The 15,773-nt window shown below is 45.5% G+C and overlaps 1 protein-coding gene across 1 annotated transcript; it reads left to right on the plus strand.

Annotated features, from left to right (window-relative positions):
- The first annotated feature begins 205 nt into the window (after positions 1-205).
- Positions 206-13,929, plus strand: LOC132571271 (zinc finger protein 774-like). The gene is made up of 6 exons (XM_060238025.1): positions 206-241; positions 2,186-2,274; positions 5,919-6,017; positions 8,065-8,178; positions 10,866-10,967; positions 12,293-13,929. Exons 2-6 carry the CDS (start codon positions 2,202-2,204, stop codon positions 13,819-13,821), a joined length of 1,917 nt encoding a protein of 638 aa, XP_060094008.1. The 5' UTR covers positions 206-241; positions 2,186-2,201; the 3' UTR covers positions 13,822-13,929.
- The last annotated feature ends 1,844 nt before the right edge of the window (positions 13,930-15,773 follow it).

The following is a 15,773-nucleotide window of genomic DNA, read 5'->3' on the forward strand; positions in this document are numbered from 1 at the left end:
TCCTGACACCCATTAAATGGAGAGGCCACGGCTTGGGCTTGGCATCTTCAGCTTGTATCAAAAGGAAACTGACTTAGAATGAGCCAGATTGTTGACCTGACTAGCCCAACTGGCTAAGGTCTCGAACAGAAGGACCTTTCCTAGCACTTTTACCTGAGATCTTTTAACTAGAAACACAGAAGTGAGTCTGCAACTTCCTTGGGAGTACAAGATCAGATTCTGCAGAACACCAAAAACAAAGGTAAATCCCCCATCTTATATTTTTATTTCTCCAAAACACGATGAATGGTGCTCATCTTTCCACAGATTTATCTGCCTCGTCAGAACTGTTCCTTTGACCCTGATAATACTAAGAATATCTTCCCAGTAATGACACCTGCCTCAAGGCTAGTGTTGGTGGGAGCAAACCACCCCCACCCCAACAATCTGCTGGCATCCCAGAAAGAAATAAAATGAATTTCAGCATCAGCTTTTGTAAGTCAGAGCTCCCTTCATCAGGTTGGCAGGACTCTGTTTTCTTCCAACAAGCTGCTGCTGTTTTCAAAGGTAGGTGCTATTTTCAAATGTAGCATCAGTTCTGTACCTCACCCATCGCCACTCATCTTTTAAGCAGCATAACAGAATAACTTTAATTACTTTGGAAGCAAGAGGAACATCATTGTTTTAACATTTTGTTGGTGATCTTTTACCCATAATTCCTAAGAGCAGGGAAATTCCAAGATACATGCAGTAGATTTAAAGATGTAGAAAGCAGCTTCCAACAACCTCTATATATATTCAAGCCAGCTAACTTTTATGTATTTAAAGCATTTCTGTGCTGCCTTTTGACCCAATTCTGGGTCACCAAGACAGCAAACATTAAAACATGTCAAACATTAGAAACAGTATTTAAATTACAAATATATTTAATATTTAAAACAATGAAACAGAGCACATATAATCACACAAATGAGGAGGGCTAATAAAAACTAGTTAGAAGATGCCAAACAAAATGAAAAAGGGTAAGGTACCATTAATTTTTAGATTCTAGGATAAACAGTCTCAAAAGTACTTGATCGCAAATCCAGAGTGATTCTTTTGTTTTCTGTGTTGCTGTAGCTCACCCTCCCAATTACATAATATATCTTGGTGGGGAATTGCAGTTATATTTCATTGAGGGGCATCTTGTTTAACATTTGATAGGGTCCCTGATGGGGTTGGAGATGAAGTGGCTTCAACTAGGTGACAAAGTATTTTTTAAAACCAAAATAACCACCTTCCACAGTGTGCTTTGAGGAAGCCAAAGCTCAAAAGTGTCAGGAGGAAAGGCTGATTTATGGATACAGGATCTGAGTTGGGGGGCGGGCGGGCATGGCAACCTTTTTGCCAGCTATTTCCATCCTTTCTGAGGGGTAAGGAGTTTCCTTGAACAAATACACCCATTTTTCTCCAAGTCACCTCCACCACCATTTTCAGTGTAAAAAAAGTAATAACTTGGTTGTTGTTTGATTGTGTATATGCAAACTGTCCCCTCACTCTGCATTTTCCGGGGTGAGGCTGTGGCTCAAGTAGCAGAGCACCTGCTTTGCATGCAGAAGGTCCCAGGTTCAATCCCAGAAACCTCCAGTTTTTTTTAAAAAGGTTCAGCTAGGAGGTAATGTGAAAGACTTCTGCCTAAAACCATGGAGTCAGAGGAGACAATACTGACCTTGATACACCAGTGATCTGACTCTGTACAAGGCAGTGTTTTAAGTATGAGTTCATTGCTCCTGGCTAGGCTGATGTTATAGAATGTTCTCAAGAATTCCAACTGCTGCAAGGGATAGCAGAATAGGAGAGCAGAGGCAGAAGTGAGTTTGATGACGGGGGATGCTGTGGAGAGTGCCCTTGGAGGCAATGGCAAGAAATTTAAGGCAGAGTGCTAAGGAAACAGGAAAGGGGGTGGGAAGTTAAGGACTCGACAGACTAATGGGAACAGGAGGGCACTGAGGCGGGGGGAATCGTACTGGGCCTGTTTGGGCTGGGCTGGTCATTTGTTCTGGGGCCAGTTTACACATGCATTTATTTTTGTCCCTCATTGACTACAGCATCAACCAATGACCACTGCTCAGGATGAAGGACCAAATTATCATGTTATCAATTTCCATGGAGAAATCCGTGGAGGTGACCTGCTTGGATTGTCTAAATATCACCTTTTCCTTCTCAGGTTTCCTGATGTCGTTATGAAAAAGGAAGAGGAAGACCCACAGCCTCAGTGCTCTGAGGGAAATAAGAGCTTCCCAGGAGTCTCTTCAGGTAAGACACAAATTCATTTAGAGTAACATCTAGGAAGCCTCTGTAAGGGCGGATCATAAGGCACACTTTGTGTGGTTATAAAGATAGGTGGAAGAGACTCCTGTGTGCTGTGACCTTTCGGAAAGGCCATCCCCGCAGCTGATCCGCTCTGCAGACTGTATACGAGGAATCCACACTGCAGGTAGCATGATCATCTGTGTTTATGTTAGCCTTGGAACTTTTCTGTACTGCCAGTCTTTGGACCTCCTGTGACAATTCCACAAGGCAGCTCTTAATTTCTTTCAATGAATGAAAGATATTAGCTACTGTTAGAGCTGTGAGTTCAGGATAATTGCACACAGCTGCCTTCGTTGGCTCTGCAACTAAGGTAGCCTCTGTCTCTTCCCCTGCGTCACTTTCGTCACTTTCAATTCCTGCCAGAGGTGAGTAACGACTGGAAATAGGAATGGAATATAAATCATTTTTACCAGCAGTAAAGTAATCTATCTTTGTTTGCTTCTGGGCTGGTTGTAAATTTAATTCTTCAAACTCCCGAGACCATTTGGCTACTCCCATAATTATAGCCGTAGAAAAAGCATTTCGTTAGACACTTTAAGTCAAACACTAAGTCAGCGAGTAGGACAGCTGGCCCAAGAACTAAAAGCCCGTTATCAGTAGGGAAAAAAGAACATATAGAGCCAATTAAAACTTGCGATATCCAGAACATATAGAGCCAATTAAAACTTGCGATATCCAGAACATATAGAGCCAATTAAAACTTGCGATATCCAGAGAAGCTTGCTGCCGCCATCTTCAGACTGGAACTCTTCCAGAGCTTCCTAGAGTAACATCTAATTTGTTAGCACCAACTGTATATTTTTTTAACTTGTATTGTTTAATGGTTCTTATTGATTTTATGATTGCGATCATAGTATACTATGATTTGATGTAAGCCGCCCTGAGCCCACCTTGGTGGGGAGGGCGGGGTATAAATAGAATTAAACATAAACATAAAATAAACATAAAAAAACATCAAAAAGGCTGAACATTCTGAATTTGAATCTTGCTTATGCCTGAATGGCTTGTGTGGGAGAGTGTGGACCTCACAGACAAGTTGTTTCACCATGGGAGGAGGTGAAATTTACCCAGCTGACCCAAGCTCCTTCAAAGAAACAGCATTCTTTTTATCAAAGATTTCAGGTTTTCATGGCTGGCATCATCATTAGGGTTTGTACAATCTTTCGGGCTCAAGTGCCGTGTTCTACTGGAGAAAGTTTTTCTTCCAGACGTTTCGTTCTCAGCTGCAGAGAACATCCTCAGTGGCATTGCAGCCGGAGCAGGCGCTCTGACCTTCTTGGCTGCTGTGCATTGAGTGAGGCCAGGGCTGCTGGAGAGCTGCTATTTCTTTTTCCCTGAAAAGAGACACAATCCTCCTTTCTACTGGAAACTTACACAAATATGCACTTTTAGTCTTGGGAAAGGTAAAATTTCTGTTATCTTGCAACATGCTGTTCTTCAAATTAATAAGGCTAGATTTTTCTTGATCAGCTGCTCCAATTTGCTATGGACTTAGGGGGAGCCTTGGGAATCTTGCTTGTTAGACTAACTCCAGAACTCAGATTACCCACACTAAATAAACATAGGCCATTAAAGTTACCACCTCCAGGATGAGAAATTCCTGGAGATTTGTGGTTGGAGCCTGGGGAGGATTTGGGAAGGGGAGAGATATCAGCAGGGTACAGGGTTTTTTTTGTAGCAGGAACTCCTTTGCCTATTAGGTCACACACCCCGATGTAGTCAGTCCTCCAAGAGCTAACAGTAAGAAGAGCCCTGTAAGCTCTTGAAGGATTGGCTACATCAGGGGGTGTGGTCTGATATGCAAAGGAGTTCCAGCTACAAAAAAAGCTCTGCCAGGGTATCATGTTGTAGCATCCACCCTCCAAAGCAGCAATTTTCTCCAGGGGAAATATTATCTCTTGTCTGGAGATCAGCTGTAATTCTGGGAGATCTCCGGACCCTTCTTGGAGCTTGGGAACCTTACCCAAGGTGGGGCTTGTATGTGGGTGGGCACAGACCACCATGACATCAAATTAATAAAAGAGGGGAATTAAGTTGTTATCAAAGTCCTGGGTTACAAAAGTCATATAATCAAGCAAACATTAACACTTACTGAGCAAAGGGAAAATTAAATTTATTAAGAGGTAGGCAGAATAGTCCTTTAATTAGCACATGTGTTTCATCTCTTTCTCTTGCTGTAGGTAGGGTTGCCAAATCCAACCCCAGAAATATCTGGGGACTTTGGGGGTGGAGCCAGGAGACACTGGGGTGGAGCTAGGGAGGAGGGGGGAAACGGCGCCGGGGAGCGTGGCGAGCCGCCCCGCCGCTGCCGCCTCTGCTCCGCTTGCCGTGGCTGCTCCTCTGAGATGGGCTCAGCCTGAGCCCATCTTGGAGGAGCAGCCACGGCGAGCAGAGTAGAGGTGGCAGCGGCGCGGCGGCCTCGCCCGCTCCGCCTCTGGGATGGAAGCGGGGGGGTGTGGAGGTGGGCCGAGAGTGTGGCGAGCTGCAAGTCCGGGTCCTAGAAGGGCCCGAATTCTCGGCTCGCCATGCTCCTGGCCTGCCTCGCCCTCCCCCGCGCTGCTGCCGCCTCTTGGCTGCTCCTCCGAGATGGGCTCAGCCTGGGCCATCTCGGAGGAGAAACTGCGGTGGGCGGGGAGGGGACGGCAGCGGCGCAGCGGCCTCGCCGGCTCCAGGATCCGGCGGCTCGGCGCCGTTTCCCCCCTCTCCCCCCGCTTCCATTTTTTGGGGGAGCGGGGGAAGAGGGTGGAAATCCTGGGGTCCCCCACCAGGGCGGGAGGGTTGGGAAGCCTAGCTGTAGGTGTTCTCATGAAGCCGCAGGCCATATATTTGCTTCTCCCTTTCCAAGCCATTCCTGGTTTTTAAAACAAGCCAAATCCCTCTCTTCTTCCCCCTAACCTAATGGTTTTTGGTGTCACCAAGTCACTTCTGCTTATGGAAATCCTGACTCTGAGCTTTAATAGAGTGCAAATGACCTTCCAAATTTGTAACGTTTATGTCTGGAATGACATATTAACTTCACAACAGCTTTAAGCAAACCAGCTTCAGAGACAGCATGGTCAGAGTGTTGGACAAGGCCCCATATTTATACCCTGCTGTGCTACGGAAACTTGTGGGGTGACCTTGGGCCAGGCACACACACTTAGCTTAGTAAACCTCATAGTGTTGCTGGTAGGATGAAATGGAGAAGGGTAGAGTGCTGAAGGCCATTTTTGGTTTGCATTGGGGGGAAGTGGAGTATAAATGAGGTAAATAAATATTAGTAGCAGTATTTCTCATATACTTTTCTCTGAACTGTTGATTTTGGAATTTTTTCAAAACAGGATGATATGGCTAAAAAGTCCTGATTTTATTTCTCCCTTTGTGAATCTTGAAATGGGGTGACCAATAAATGTCTGCAGAGGTTCCTACCCCTTTTCCTGTCTCACACTGTTACGTGGCATCCTTTCTTGCCATCCTTTCTTGTTACTTCTGGTGCTCCATTCAAACACCCTGAAGCTCTTGATGCTGTTTGGGGGAACAGGTCTGGTTTCCCAGAGGCCATCATCCCAAAACCACCTGTGACTTCTTCCAATCTGTCTCCCGTTTAGGATTTTTTGATGTGATAAAAAAGGAAGAGGATAAAGAGTATTGGGCCTTGGATCCCCATATCCCTGTGGAAAGTAAGATCTTCCCAGCATCTTGTTCAGGTGAGTTTTGAGTACACCTATCCTGGGACCTGCTGATAAATTTATTCTCTTGCTGTTGCAGATTTCTGCTTGGGGTAAGCAGATTACTTCCCATTGTTCTGAGGCATCTCAACTGAAAAATCCTCAGAAATGTAGAAGGCTGACTAGATTTTTGTCGTCTAATGCAGTTCTATTATACTTTTGATCATATTTTATCCTGCATTTAGCTCAGCCCTACACTTTCTGGCGCTCTAGGCAAGGCTAACTTCTGACGCCCCCCCCCACTACACTGATAATGTCACTGAGTCACATGGGGGGCAACCAATTTGGTGCCCCCAGAAGGCCAGCGCCCTAGGCATTTGCCTAGTGGCAGGGTTGGCCCTGCAGAGAGGGACACATCATTCTCCCCTCCTCCACTTGATCCTCCCTGTGACTTAGATTAGGCTGAGAGAGAAGAACAATGGGCTCAAGCAAGAATCAGTGTGGTTGGTATTTAATCTGGAGAACTGGGTTTGATTCCCCACCCTTCCTGCACACAAAGCCTGCTGGGTGACCTTGGGCTGGTCACTGTTCTCTCAGAATTCTCTCAGCCCCACTTGCTTCATGAAGTGCCTGTTGTGAGGAGAAGGAAAGGAGATTATATGCTGCTTTGGGACTCTTTGAGGTAGAGAAAAGCAAGGTATAAAAACCTAATATTATTATTATTCTCATGGTCACAGTGAGCAATGTGGCAGTGGGAAGTAGGGTCCCCAGTCCTAGTCTGACATTCTAGGCCCTACATCAGAGTGGCTCTCTAAATATAGACTATCTAGGATTTACATCCAGGCCCACCTACACCCTAAGGGGGAACCAGACCAACAAGCCTTGGCAGTGTTGGCACTATTATAAGCAGTCGAGATGGCCATTCTGCAGCCCATATATTGTTCTTGGGCCTTCTCACTGAAGTGAACCTGCACCTGGATTGGAGTAGCTGCTTCAGACTACAGATGGGGACTCATACGCTTGAATGCTCCTATGTTAAATATCTTTACACAGAGAAAACTAGCATGTCAGGGAACAAAGTAGTCCAGAAGTCTTCCCTCTATTTCTGATGTGGAGAGCACCCCCCCCCCCCCCACAGTTACATGAATATTCATCTTCAGTTTTAAGTATGACAGCCCACAGAAAAGGTTATCCCCTCAGTGACAGAGAGGCTTCTCTCTGTCAAATGATTTCTGTGATCCTTTCATTAATGCAAGCAGAATAGTTTGTGGTGTTTGATCTGTGGAAAGAAACCTGTACAGTTTGGCATCTTGTAGAACCATTAGGCTCCATCACATTTTTTTTCAATCCCTCTCTTCCTCCAAGTTGCTGAGGGAGGTTCTTCTTTTTGCCTCTTTATCTTCCCAACAGCCCTACAAGGTAGGCTTGTTTCAGAGAGTGACCAGTCAAGGTCACTCAGTGAGCAGGGAGGGGCAGATTTGAACTTGCTTTTTCCAGATCTTTGTCTGATTCTCTAACCACTTCACATCACCAGGGGTAACAGCTTTTAAAATCTCCATCTATCCCTCTGACAAAATACCTGGTGATATGGTTTCCCTCCATGCCATACAAAGCTTCACTTATGCATTTCCACACATTCTGCCTCTATTAAAGGGACAGGACTTTTCCCCATGGCCAGCTGGTACACTGGTTCCCAAAGTCAGCTTCCAAAGCCCTCTTTTCTTTCTAAAACATACAGCATGTCTCTGTTATGTTTATGGGAGAATATTTACATAATGCCTTGCAAGTACCAAGATGATGATGATGATGATGGATTTATACCCCGCCCTTAACTCTGAATCTCAGAGTCCCACAACAGACACCCTGTGAGGTAGATGGGGCTAAGAGAGCTCTCACAGAAGCAGCCCTTTCAAGAACAGCTCTATGAGAGCTATGGCTGACCCAAGGCCTTCCAGCAGCTACAAGTGGAAGAGCAGGGAATCAGATCCCATTCTCTCAGATAAGGGTCCACACACTTAACCACTACAGCTCTCCAATTGCTTTAAATTGCTTCCGTTTTAAAGATACTCCTTTTCTTTCTGAGCAGAATTTCGCAGTCCCAAAGTCAATGTAACATCCTGGCTTGAACAAGAAGAAAAACCAGCTGCTCTCCGTCATCCACGACCAGAGGAAAATGAGGTTGTCTCAGACAACAACACAGGTGAGGGAATCCCATGATGCAACTGCAGCCCAGCCTATGTGAGCTGCCTAACAGCAGCTGCCGGGAACTTACCTCCACAATTGCCACAGGGCCTCACTTGGATCATACTATGATGTAGGAGATGAGGCTTCAGACCCCCACCCAGGGGCGGATTAACCATTAGGCAGACAAAGCACGTGTTTAGGGCACCAGGGCCAAAGGGGGCACCACAAAGTTGGAAAAGGGTGAAAAAAAAAAAGAATGAAGATTTGTAAAAAAAAAAAATTGATAAAACTAGTGCAAGTTGATTATGGTGCACCCTAGGGTTATCTTCTATTTTTTGCTGGCGAGATGCAGTGTCATAGGCTATGTTTAAAAGTAAAATTATGGAGTCAAATTCAGTGGTCATGACAGTAATTTCAATGACCCTCTCTGCCCCTTTTTAATTTCAGCACCATGTAAACGTCAAAAATGAAGCGTGTTCAGTTGAGTGGTGTGCAAAAGAGAAAACGTGTAAAAGAATGAGCAAAAGAATCTGTCTATTGTAGCCAAGAGAGGAAAGCTGACAGATTTCTTCTTACAAACTGCAGAGAAAGATGGTCCATATCAAAACCAGTATCAGTCTTTAGAGACAGGAAGTGAATCAAATTATCTCCTTCAACAGAAACAGGCAGTGTTGGTGCAAGGCCAGATTTTCATGATAACATTGCACAAGATGAAGTGCCACAACCTGGACCGACTTCCATGACAAGATGTGTAAATGCTTTTGAACCGTCCAAGGAGTTTAGAGAACTGACCAAGGATGAAATGAACAAAGCTAAGGACCCAGGGTTGTGGGATGAATTTTATGGTGATGATGTGACTTATTGGGGTGCTTGTGGACTCAGTGAATGTCAGCACCACAATGGGCCATTTCACAAATCGTGTCACAATTTCATCAGTGGGAAACCAAAGAGATACTGTTCACAGAAGATATTTTTTGGAATAAAAGCCAATGGTGAACACTACAAGAAAGAATGGCTTTTGTACTCTCCTTCAAAAGGATCAGTTTACTGTTTTGTTTGTAAACTATTTGCACCCAAAGGGTCAACACATTTTGCTAGAAATGAGGAATTCAGTGACTGGTGAAACACTACTGTAATTGACAATCATGAAAAAAGTACAACTCACCGAGATGCCATGTTGACACATTTAACTTGGAAACAAGGCTTAGGCTTGACATATTTAACTTGGAAACAAGGCTTAGTCATTGGAAAAACAAATTGAAGAGGAGTACTGTTACTGGGAGAATGTGCTTCGGCGTGTTGTAGCAGTCATTTGCTCACTGGCTGAACGAGGATTGGCATTCCGAGGAAAAGTGGAAAAACTTGGGTCTTTCAATAATGGGAATTATTTGGGGCTACTTGAATTGATAAATCGGTTTGACCCATTCTTGGCTGCTCACATATCATGGTATGGCAATGCTGCAAAAGGCAACCCTTCGTACCTGTCCAAAACGATATGTGAGGAACTTATTGAGTTAATGGCAAAGAAAGTGCACTCCGTCATCATTGATGAAATTAATGTTTCTGGGTACTTCAGTCTGTCTGTGGACTCAATGCCTGATACATTACCTGGTCTAAATGTTGTTGTTTTTTCTCATGGTCACACAACATTGAAAACATCCCACTGCTGTTTCATTCCTTCCCCATTTTCTGTTACTAAAAAAAATGGATTCTCTCGCACTGCTTGGGGGGGGGGCAAGCAACATGTATTCGCAAAAAAGCCTTATTTGGGGATCTGAACAGTTTTTTGTTTTGGTGTTCTGAGGCAACTTGCCCATGAAACTTCAGCTCCCCATTGCATGCATAAAATCAAACAATTCCCCGTCCCAAAATGATTTACTGTGAATGAGAATGGACGGAACCCTGATGGGGAAAACCTGAGAAAAAGTGTGGGTGTGAACTTGTCATGACCAAAGCATGATAGTTAAAACTGCAGTAACACAGGGACAACTTGAAAGGCGGGTGCCATGTGAAAGACAGCTGTGTGAATGGCGAAATCCACTTTAAACATCACTGAAGTGGATCGAAACTGCATTATTTAGCACGTGTGAAAGCTCCCACTGTGATAGAGGAACAGAGAATTACTCTTTTCTGCTGTGCCATTTTCCCAATCAGGAGTGCATCCCCCAGCCTGCTTTACACCCACATAGAGAAAAAAAAAGACAGATGCTCCTAGTGCGCCTGTCTTTTTTTCTCAGTCCCAGCTTTAGGCAGCCTAGGGGAGGGCAGTTTCCAATAAAATTGTAAACGGGAAAAGAGAACTCCTTTTCTTTCCCCAGCTCTGTGGCTCCAATTTATTTATCTGTTAAAACATGCAGCCTACCCATTTAACAAGCTCTGGGCAGCTAACAATAGAAGTTAAAAATAATCTCTCCAATTCTGAATACTATGTTTGAAAACTACAAAAATTTATCCCATAAACATTAGAAATGGTCACTCTCCAAATTCCATTCAATAATGAATGTTCTCAAAATGCATCCACAAAATCAATCTGAAGCTTCTTTCTGAGGCCAAATGACACACCTATTATTCTGTCCACAGAACTCCCGAACTGTGTATTGTTTAGCTCACAGAAGAGCTTCCAGGTTATTCAAGGAGAATGCCTGGCATTGTAACAAAAATCTTCTGGAAAATCACTCCTTTTCTTTCCCTTTTCCTCATCAGGGCTCCCAGATGTGATCATAAAGTTGGAACAAGAAGAACCTGGCTTCTCAGAATACCACCAAGAATGGGAAGGAAAAGAGTCTATTGCAGTTGCTGTCTCAGGTAAGGAATGGGCTTGTTATTTGGAGAAACCAAATGATACAGCCTTCCTAGGACTTTCCCACTTCAGACTGTAAGTGGGAGACCTCAGATATAATGCTTTTCTTTTTCTCTTAACCGTTCCTGCTTGTAGAAATGTAGCAGGTAAGGGAAAGAGCCTAAGGCCTTAGCAAGGATTTGAAAAGGGGATTTCAGAGGCTGAGGCTGGAAGCCAGCCAAAGCAAACTGAGGCGGAGTTTGTAGGTGCAGTCCTAAAAATGCTCTCCAGAGAGTAATAGACCTGAGTGGGATTCTGAGTCAATCTCCTTAGGATTGCACTCTATGTGGTCCTTCAGATTCAGAAAGAAGGCTCAGCTTCCTCAGATAGGTGGGACGGCCACATTTCCAGGTAGTTCTTAAATAGGGTTGCCAAGTCCCATTTTTAAAATATCTGGGGACTTTGGGGGTAGAGCCAGGAGACTTTGGGGGTGGAGCCAGGAGACACTGGGGTGGAGCTAGGGGGAGGGGGGAAACGGCGCCGGGGAGCGTCGCTGCGCTGCCGTGGCTGCTCCTCCGAGATGGGCTCAGGCTGGGCCCATCTCGGAGGAGCAGCTGCGGGGGGGGGGGGGGGCGTTGCGGCGGCGTCCCGCGCTCCGCCTCTGCATTGGAATGGGGAGGGTGTGGAGGCAGGCCAGGAGCGTGGCGAGCCGCGAGTCCGGGTCCTAGAGGGGCCCGGATTCGCGGCTCGCCATGCTCCTGGCCTGCCTCCACCCTCCCCTTCTCTGGTTTGGCTGCTCCTCCGAGATGGGCTCAGGCTGGGCCCATCTCAGAGGAGCAGCTGCCGGGGGGGGGGGGGCGGCGCGGCAGCGTCGCGCGCTCCGCTCAGCCTCTGGGTTGGAATGGGGGGGGGGTGGAGGCGGGCCAGGAGCGTGGCGAGCCGCAAGTCCAGGTCCTAGAGGGGCCCGGATTCGCGGCTCTCCATGCTCCTGGCCCGCCTCCACCCTCCCCTTCTCTGCTTTGGCTGCTCCTCCGAGATGGGCTCAGCCTGGGCCCATCTCGGAGGAGCAGCTGCGGGGAGGGAGGGGGCGGCAGCAGCGCGGCAGCGTCGCCCGCTCTGGGATGGGGTGCCCGCCGTTTCTCCCCCTCCCCCCGCTTCTGTTTTTGGGGGGAGCGGGGGAAGAGGGTCGAAAACCTGGCATCCCCCGCCAGAGCGGGAGGGTTGGGAAGGCTATTCTTAAAAGAAATGAACAGAAAATGAAAGATTTCCTCATAACCATAATTCTTGACCGCCCTAGATAGAACGTTGGTAAGTGGATCTTACATATACAGATGTTATTTTATTCCAACAGGAAACAGGCTGTCAAGCAAGAATCTTCACTTGTGTGTTTCTGAGGATATGGGCCCAAATGAAACATCACTCAGAAGAGTCAAAGGGCTCATTTCCAACTGTTATGAGAAGGGAGAAATGTGGGAAGATCCAGATGGAGTGGAAAGGGAGCCTCGAATCCACCCAGCAATGTTGGTGAAGAAGATCCCTCTTTGTGGGGAGGACGAGAGGATTTGTGATGAAAGGGGGGATATACATGAGAGGATTCTCAAGTGTGGAAAGATCCTCATATTGGATTCAAACCTCCTGCTACATGTGAGGGAGAAACTCCAGGCTTGCATGGACTGTGGGAAAAGTTTTTGTGAAAAATCGAGCCTCATTAGACACAAGAAGACACACACAGGGGAGAAGTTGCATACCTGTGCAGAGTGTGGAAAAAGATTCAGCCTCAAATCAAGCCTCATTAGGCACCATCGGAACCATACAGGTGAGAAAGAAGGGAATGGCCTTGGATTAAGTCAGAACTCAGACCTCAGAGAAAAAAAGGGGACCCATATGAGGAAGGAACCCTATAGGTGTTACACCTGTGGGAAGACCTTCAGAAATAAGGCACACTTTGTCATACATGAGAGAACCCATACGGGAGAGAAACCATTTCAGTGCCCTGACTGTGGGAAGAGCTTCAGAAACTCCTCCCACCTTATCTTGCATAAGAGAACTCACACAGGTGAGAAGCCATACAAGTGCTCCATTTGTGGGAAAAGCTTCAATCAGAGCTCGAATCTTATCAGACATGAGAGGACCCACACAGGGGAGAAACCATACTCATGCTCAGTGTGTGGGAAAAGCTTCAGCTGGGGACCCGAACTACAGATCCATGAGAGAATCCACACAGGGGAGAAACCATACAAATGCTCAGACTGTGAGAAATCATTCAGCAGTTACTCCAGTTTTATAAGGCACAAGAGAATCCATACGGGGGAGAAACCCTACCAGTGCTCCAAATGCAGTAAGAGCTTCCACCAAAGTTCAGATCTCAGGGCACATGAAAGAAGTCACCATCCAAGTAGGACTTTGTTAGAAGATTTTGGGAACGTCTTGTGTCCCCTCGAGGACAAGGGAATGCACACAGACGAGAAGCTATTCAAATGCTCAGCTTGTGGGAAAAGTTTCAGTCGGAGGGCGCACCTCACAAGGCATGAGGGAACACATATGGGAAAGAAGCCGTACAAATGCTCACACTGTGGGAAAAGCTTCAATCAGACTTCCAACCTCATTCGGCACGAGCGGACGCACACAGGAGAAAAGCCATACACTTGTGCCAGCTGCAACAAGAGCTTCAATAGGAAATCCCACCTCCTCCGACATCAGAGGACCCACATAGGAGAGAAGCCATACAATTGCTCTGATCAGAGATCAGATCTCATCCAACATGGAGGAAATAATTCAGAGGAGAAATCTCAGCTGTTCCCTCTATGCAGGAAAAGTGAGAACTTTGCACTACATCACGAAAGCCACACAGGAGGAAAAGCGTGTGCATCGTCAGACTAAGAATGTTAAAACAAGGGTGGCAAATGATTAATTGCTATAAATTATTTGCTTCTTCCACACCACAGAGAGAAAGCTAATTAATGCTAGAATAAAAGTTATCCCCATAAACACAGAGGCGTTTTATCTTTGTTGTTGTTGTTTTAAATAAAAAAGAATCTTGTTTCCTGGGTTTTTCACCTCTTAAAGCCCAACTGCTACCAAGTATCTCCTTTTCAGTATTTTACATATTTTACATCTTACATATTGCTATTAGTTATTAATTCAGTGCCATAAACATTCACATTGCTTTATAGGGCCAGATCCCCAGCCCAAAAATCCCTCGTGGAGCTGAGAGAAGAAGGTGAAGAGAGTAACAGGAAGAACATACCTAGGTTTAGTTGCGGAGGAGATTAAGACCACAATTTTATTTTCATTTTTACCCTGCTTTTCAGATCAGGACTCAAGAGGGATTAGAAGCATGATAGAACTATTCAATCAATCAATAAACGGGTTACAAAATATGATAATGCTTGAACAATAACCATGTTTGAATCTAACAGCAAAGATGCCAAGTAAAACAAAGCTATTCATTCAGTCAGCAAGTGGGTTAAAAGGAACTTTACAAAATATGATCCAAAGATCTAACAGCAAAGACATCTAATAAAACAACATAATACAGTGGAGCTGGGATTTAAGAACTGCAAGATAAAAGACATTGTCTCTAGTAGAGGTCCCCCACCAAGCTGATCCATTAAGTCACAGCTCTGCTCTCTCTACAAGAATGCCCGCCTGAACAATTCGTTTTTGCACATTTTGCAAAACAATAGAGGCATAGGGGCCTTTCTAATAGGGTGAGGGAGGCAGACCAGCCACAAAGAAAGCATTTGAACGAGCAGTTACGGACTTTACCTGTTTGTCAGATGACACACTCAGAAGTCCAGCAGTCTAAGCATCACCTCTGACTATAGGGGTGGGGGAGTTGATTGCTCCTCCACATGGGATGAAATCTCCATGCCAATAGAAAACTTACACATCTGGGGGAAAGATACAGCATCTGACCAGAGCCTTGCTGTCACTGTTTTTTTTCATTTGTAGAGTTTTATAATCATAGGGGAGTATTTAAATAAATGGGACTCATCTTCTCTGCCAGTAGAATCAAATGCACCATCCCAGAGTGTGGCCTAGATGTTCACAAACTTTTTGAGTCCTTAGGCCCTTTTCTGACACAACATGGCTGATACAGCCACAAAACAGCTGCCACAGGAGGTAGCCACAAAATGGCAGCTGCATTTTCCCTCCCATCACCCAATGAAGATCCTTATGCTTTGGTGGTAGCTGCTGCCAAAGCAACATTTTTAACAATCAGTCAGAAGCCTTGCTGGGCAAAAGCCCACTTTCTAAAAATACTTGGTGCCAAGGAAGGGTGTTGGAGGCTCTGCAGTAGCCAATCTGAGGACACATACGGAAGCAATTACCTCTGTATGTCCTCTGCTTTTGTATGCACAGGCACCCAGATACAGGCCAAAGCTGCATGTGCCCTTAGGCCTATAGAGCAGGTTAGGTTTACACAAGGTGACTGGCCTTTGAACCAAGAGGAAACACAGACCATAAATGTTTTAATTAATAAAGTTATCTGTTCCAGGTTGAGTGACAAAAGGGAATGAGGAGAAAGGAAAGGCAGTAAAAGTTCTTGGCCACAGCAAGAAAATTAGGACTTTCTTGGAGATCTGGCAAAGTTTTCCCCCTTGATGATGCCGTTGTTACTGTTTAGTAGGAGACTTGTTAACTACATGGTTTCATTTGCAGATTACAGTAATTTAGGGAAATTTTTATAGCTGTACACTCAGGTCCTTTCATCGTACAACTGTGTATAGCTCTGGTCACTGTGTCTCAAAAAGGACCTTGCAGAGCTAGGGTTGCCAATCCCCAAGTGGGGGAAGGGGATCCCCCGGTTTGGAGCCCCCCCCCCACTT

Source organism: Heteronotia binoei, chromosome 5 (genome assembly GCF_032191835.1).
Source record: "Heteronotia binoei isolate CCM8104 ecotype False Entrance Well chromosome 5, APGP_CSIRO_Hbin_v1, whole genome shotgun sequence".
Classification (NCBI taxonomy): Eukaryota; Metazoa; Chordata; class Lepidosauria; order Squamata; family Gekkonidae; genus Heteronotia; species Heteronotia binoei.

Excerpts from the sequence above, each read along its gene's own strand:
- LOC132571271 (XM_060238025.1), top strand. The coding sequence starts at position 2,202 with ATGAAAAAGGAAGAGGAAGACCCACAGCCTCAGTGCTCTGAGGGAAAT. Across the intron at positions 6,018-8,064 it reads CTTCCCAGCATCTTGTTCAG|AATTTCGCAGTCCCAAAGTC; the intron begins GTGAGTTTTGAG and ends CTTTCTGAGCAG. Across the intron at positions 8,179-10,865 it reads TGTCTCAGACAACAACACAG|GGCTCCCAGATGTGATCATA; the intron begins GTGAGGGAATCC and ends TTTCCTCATCAG.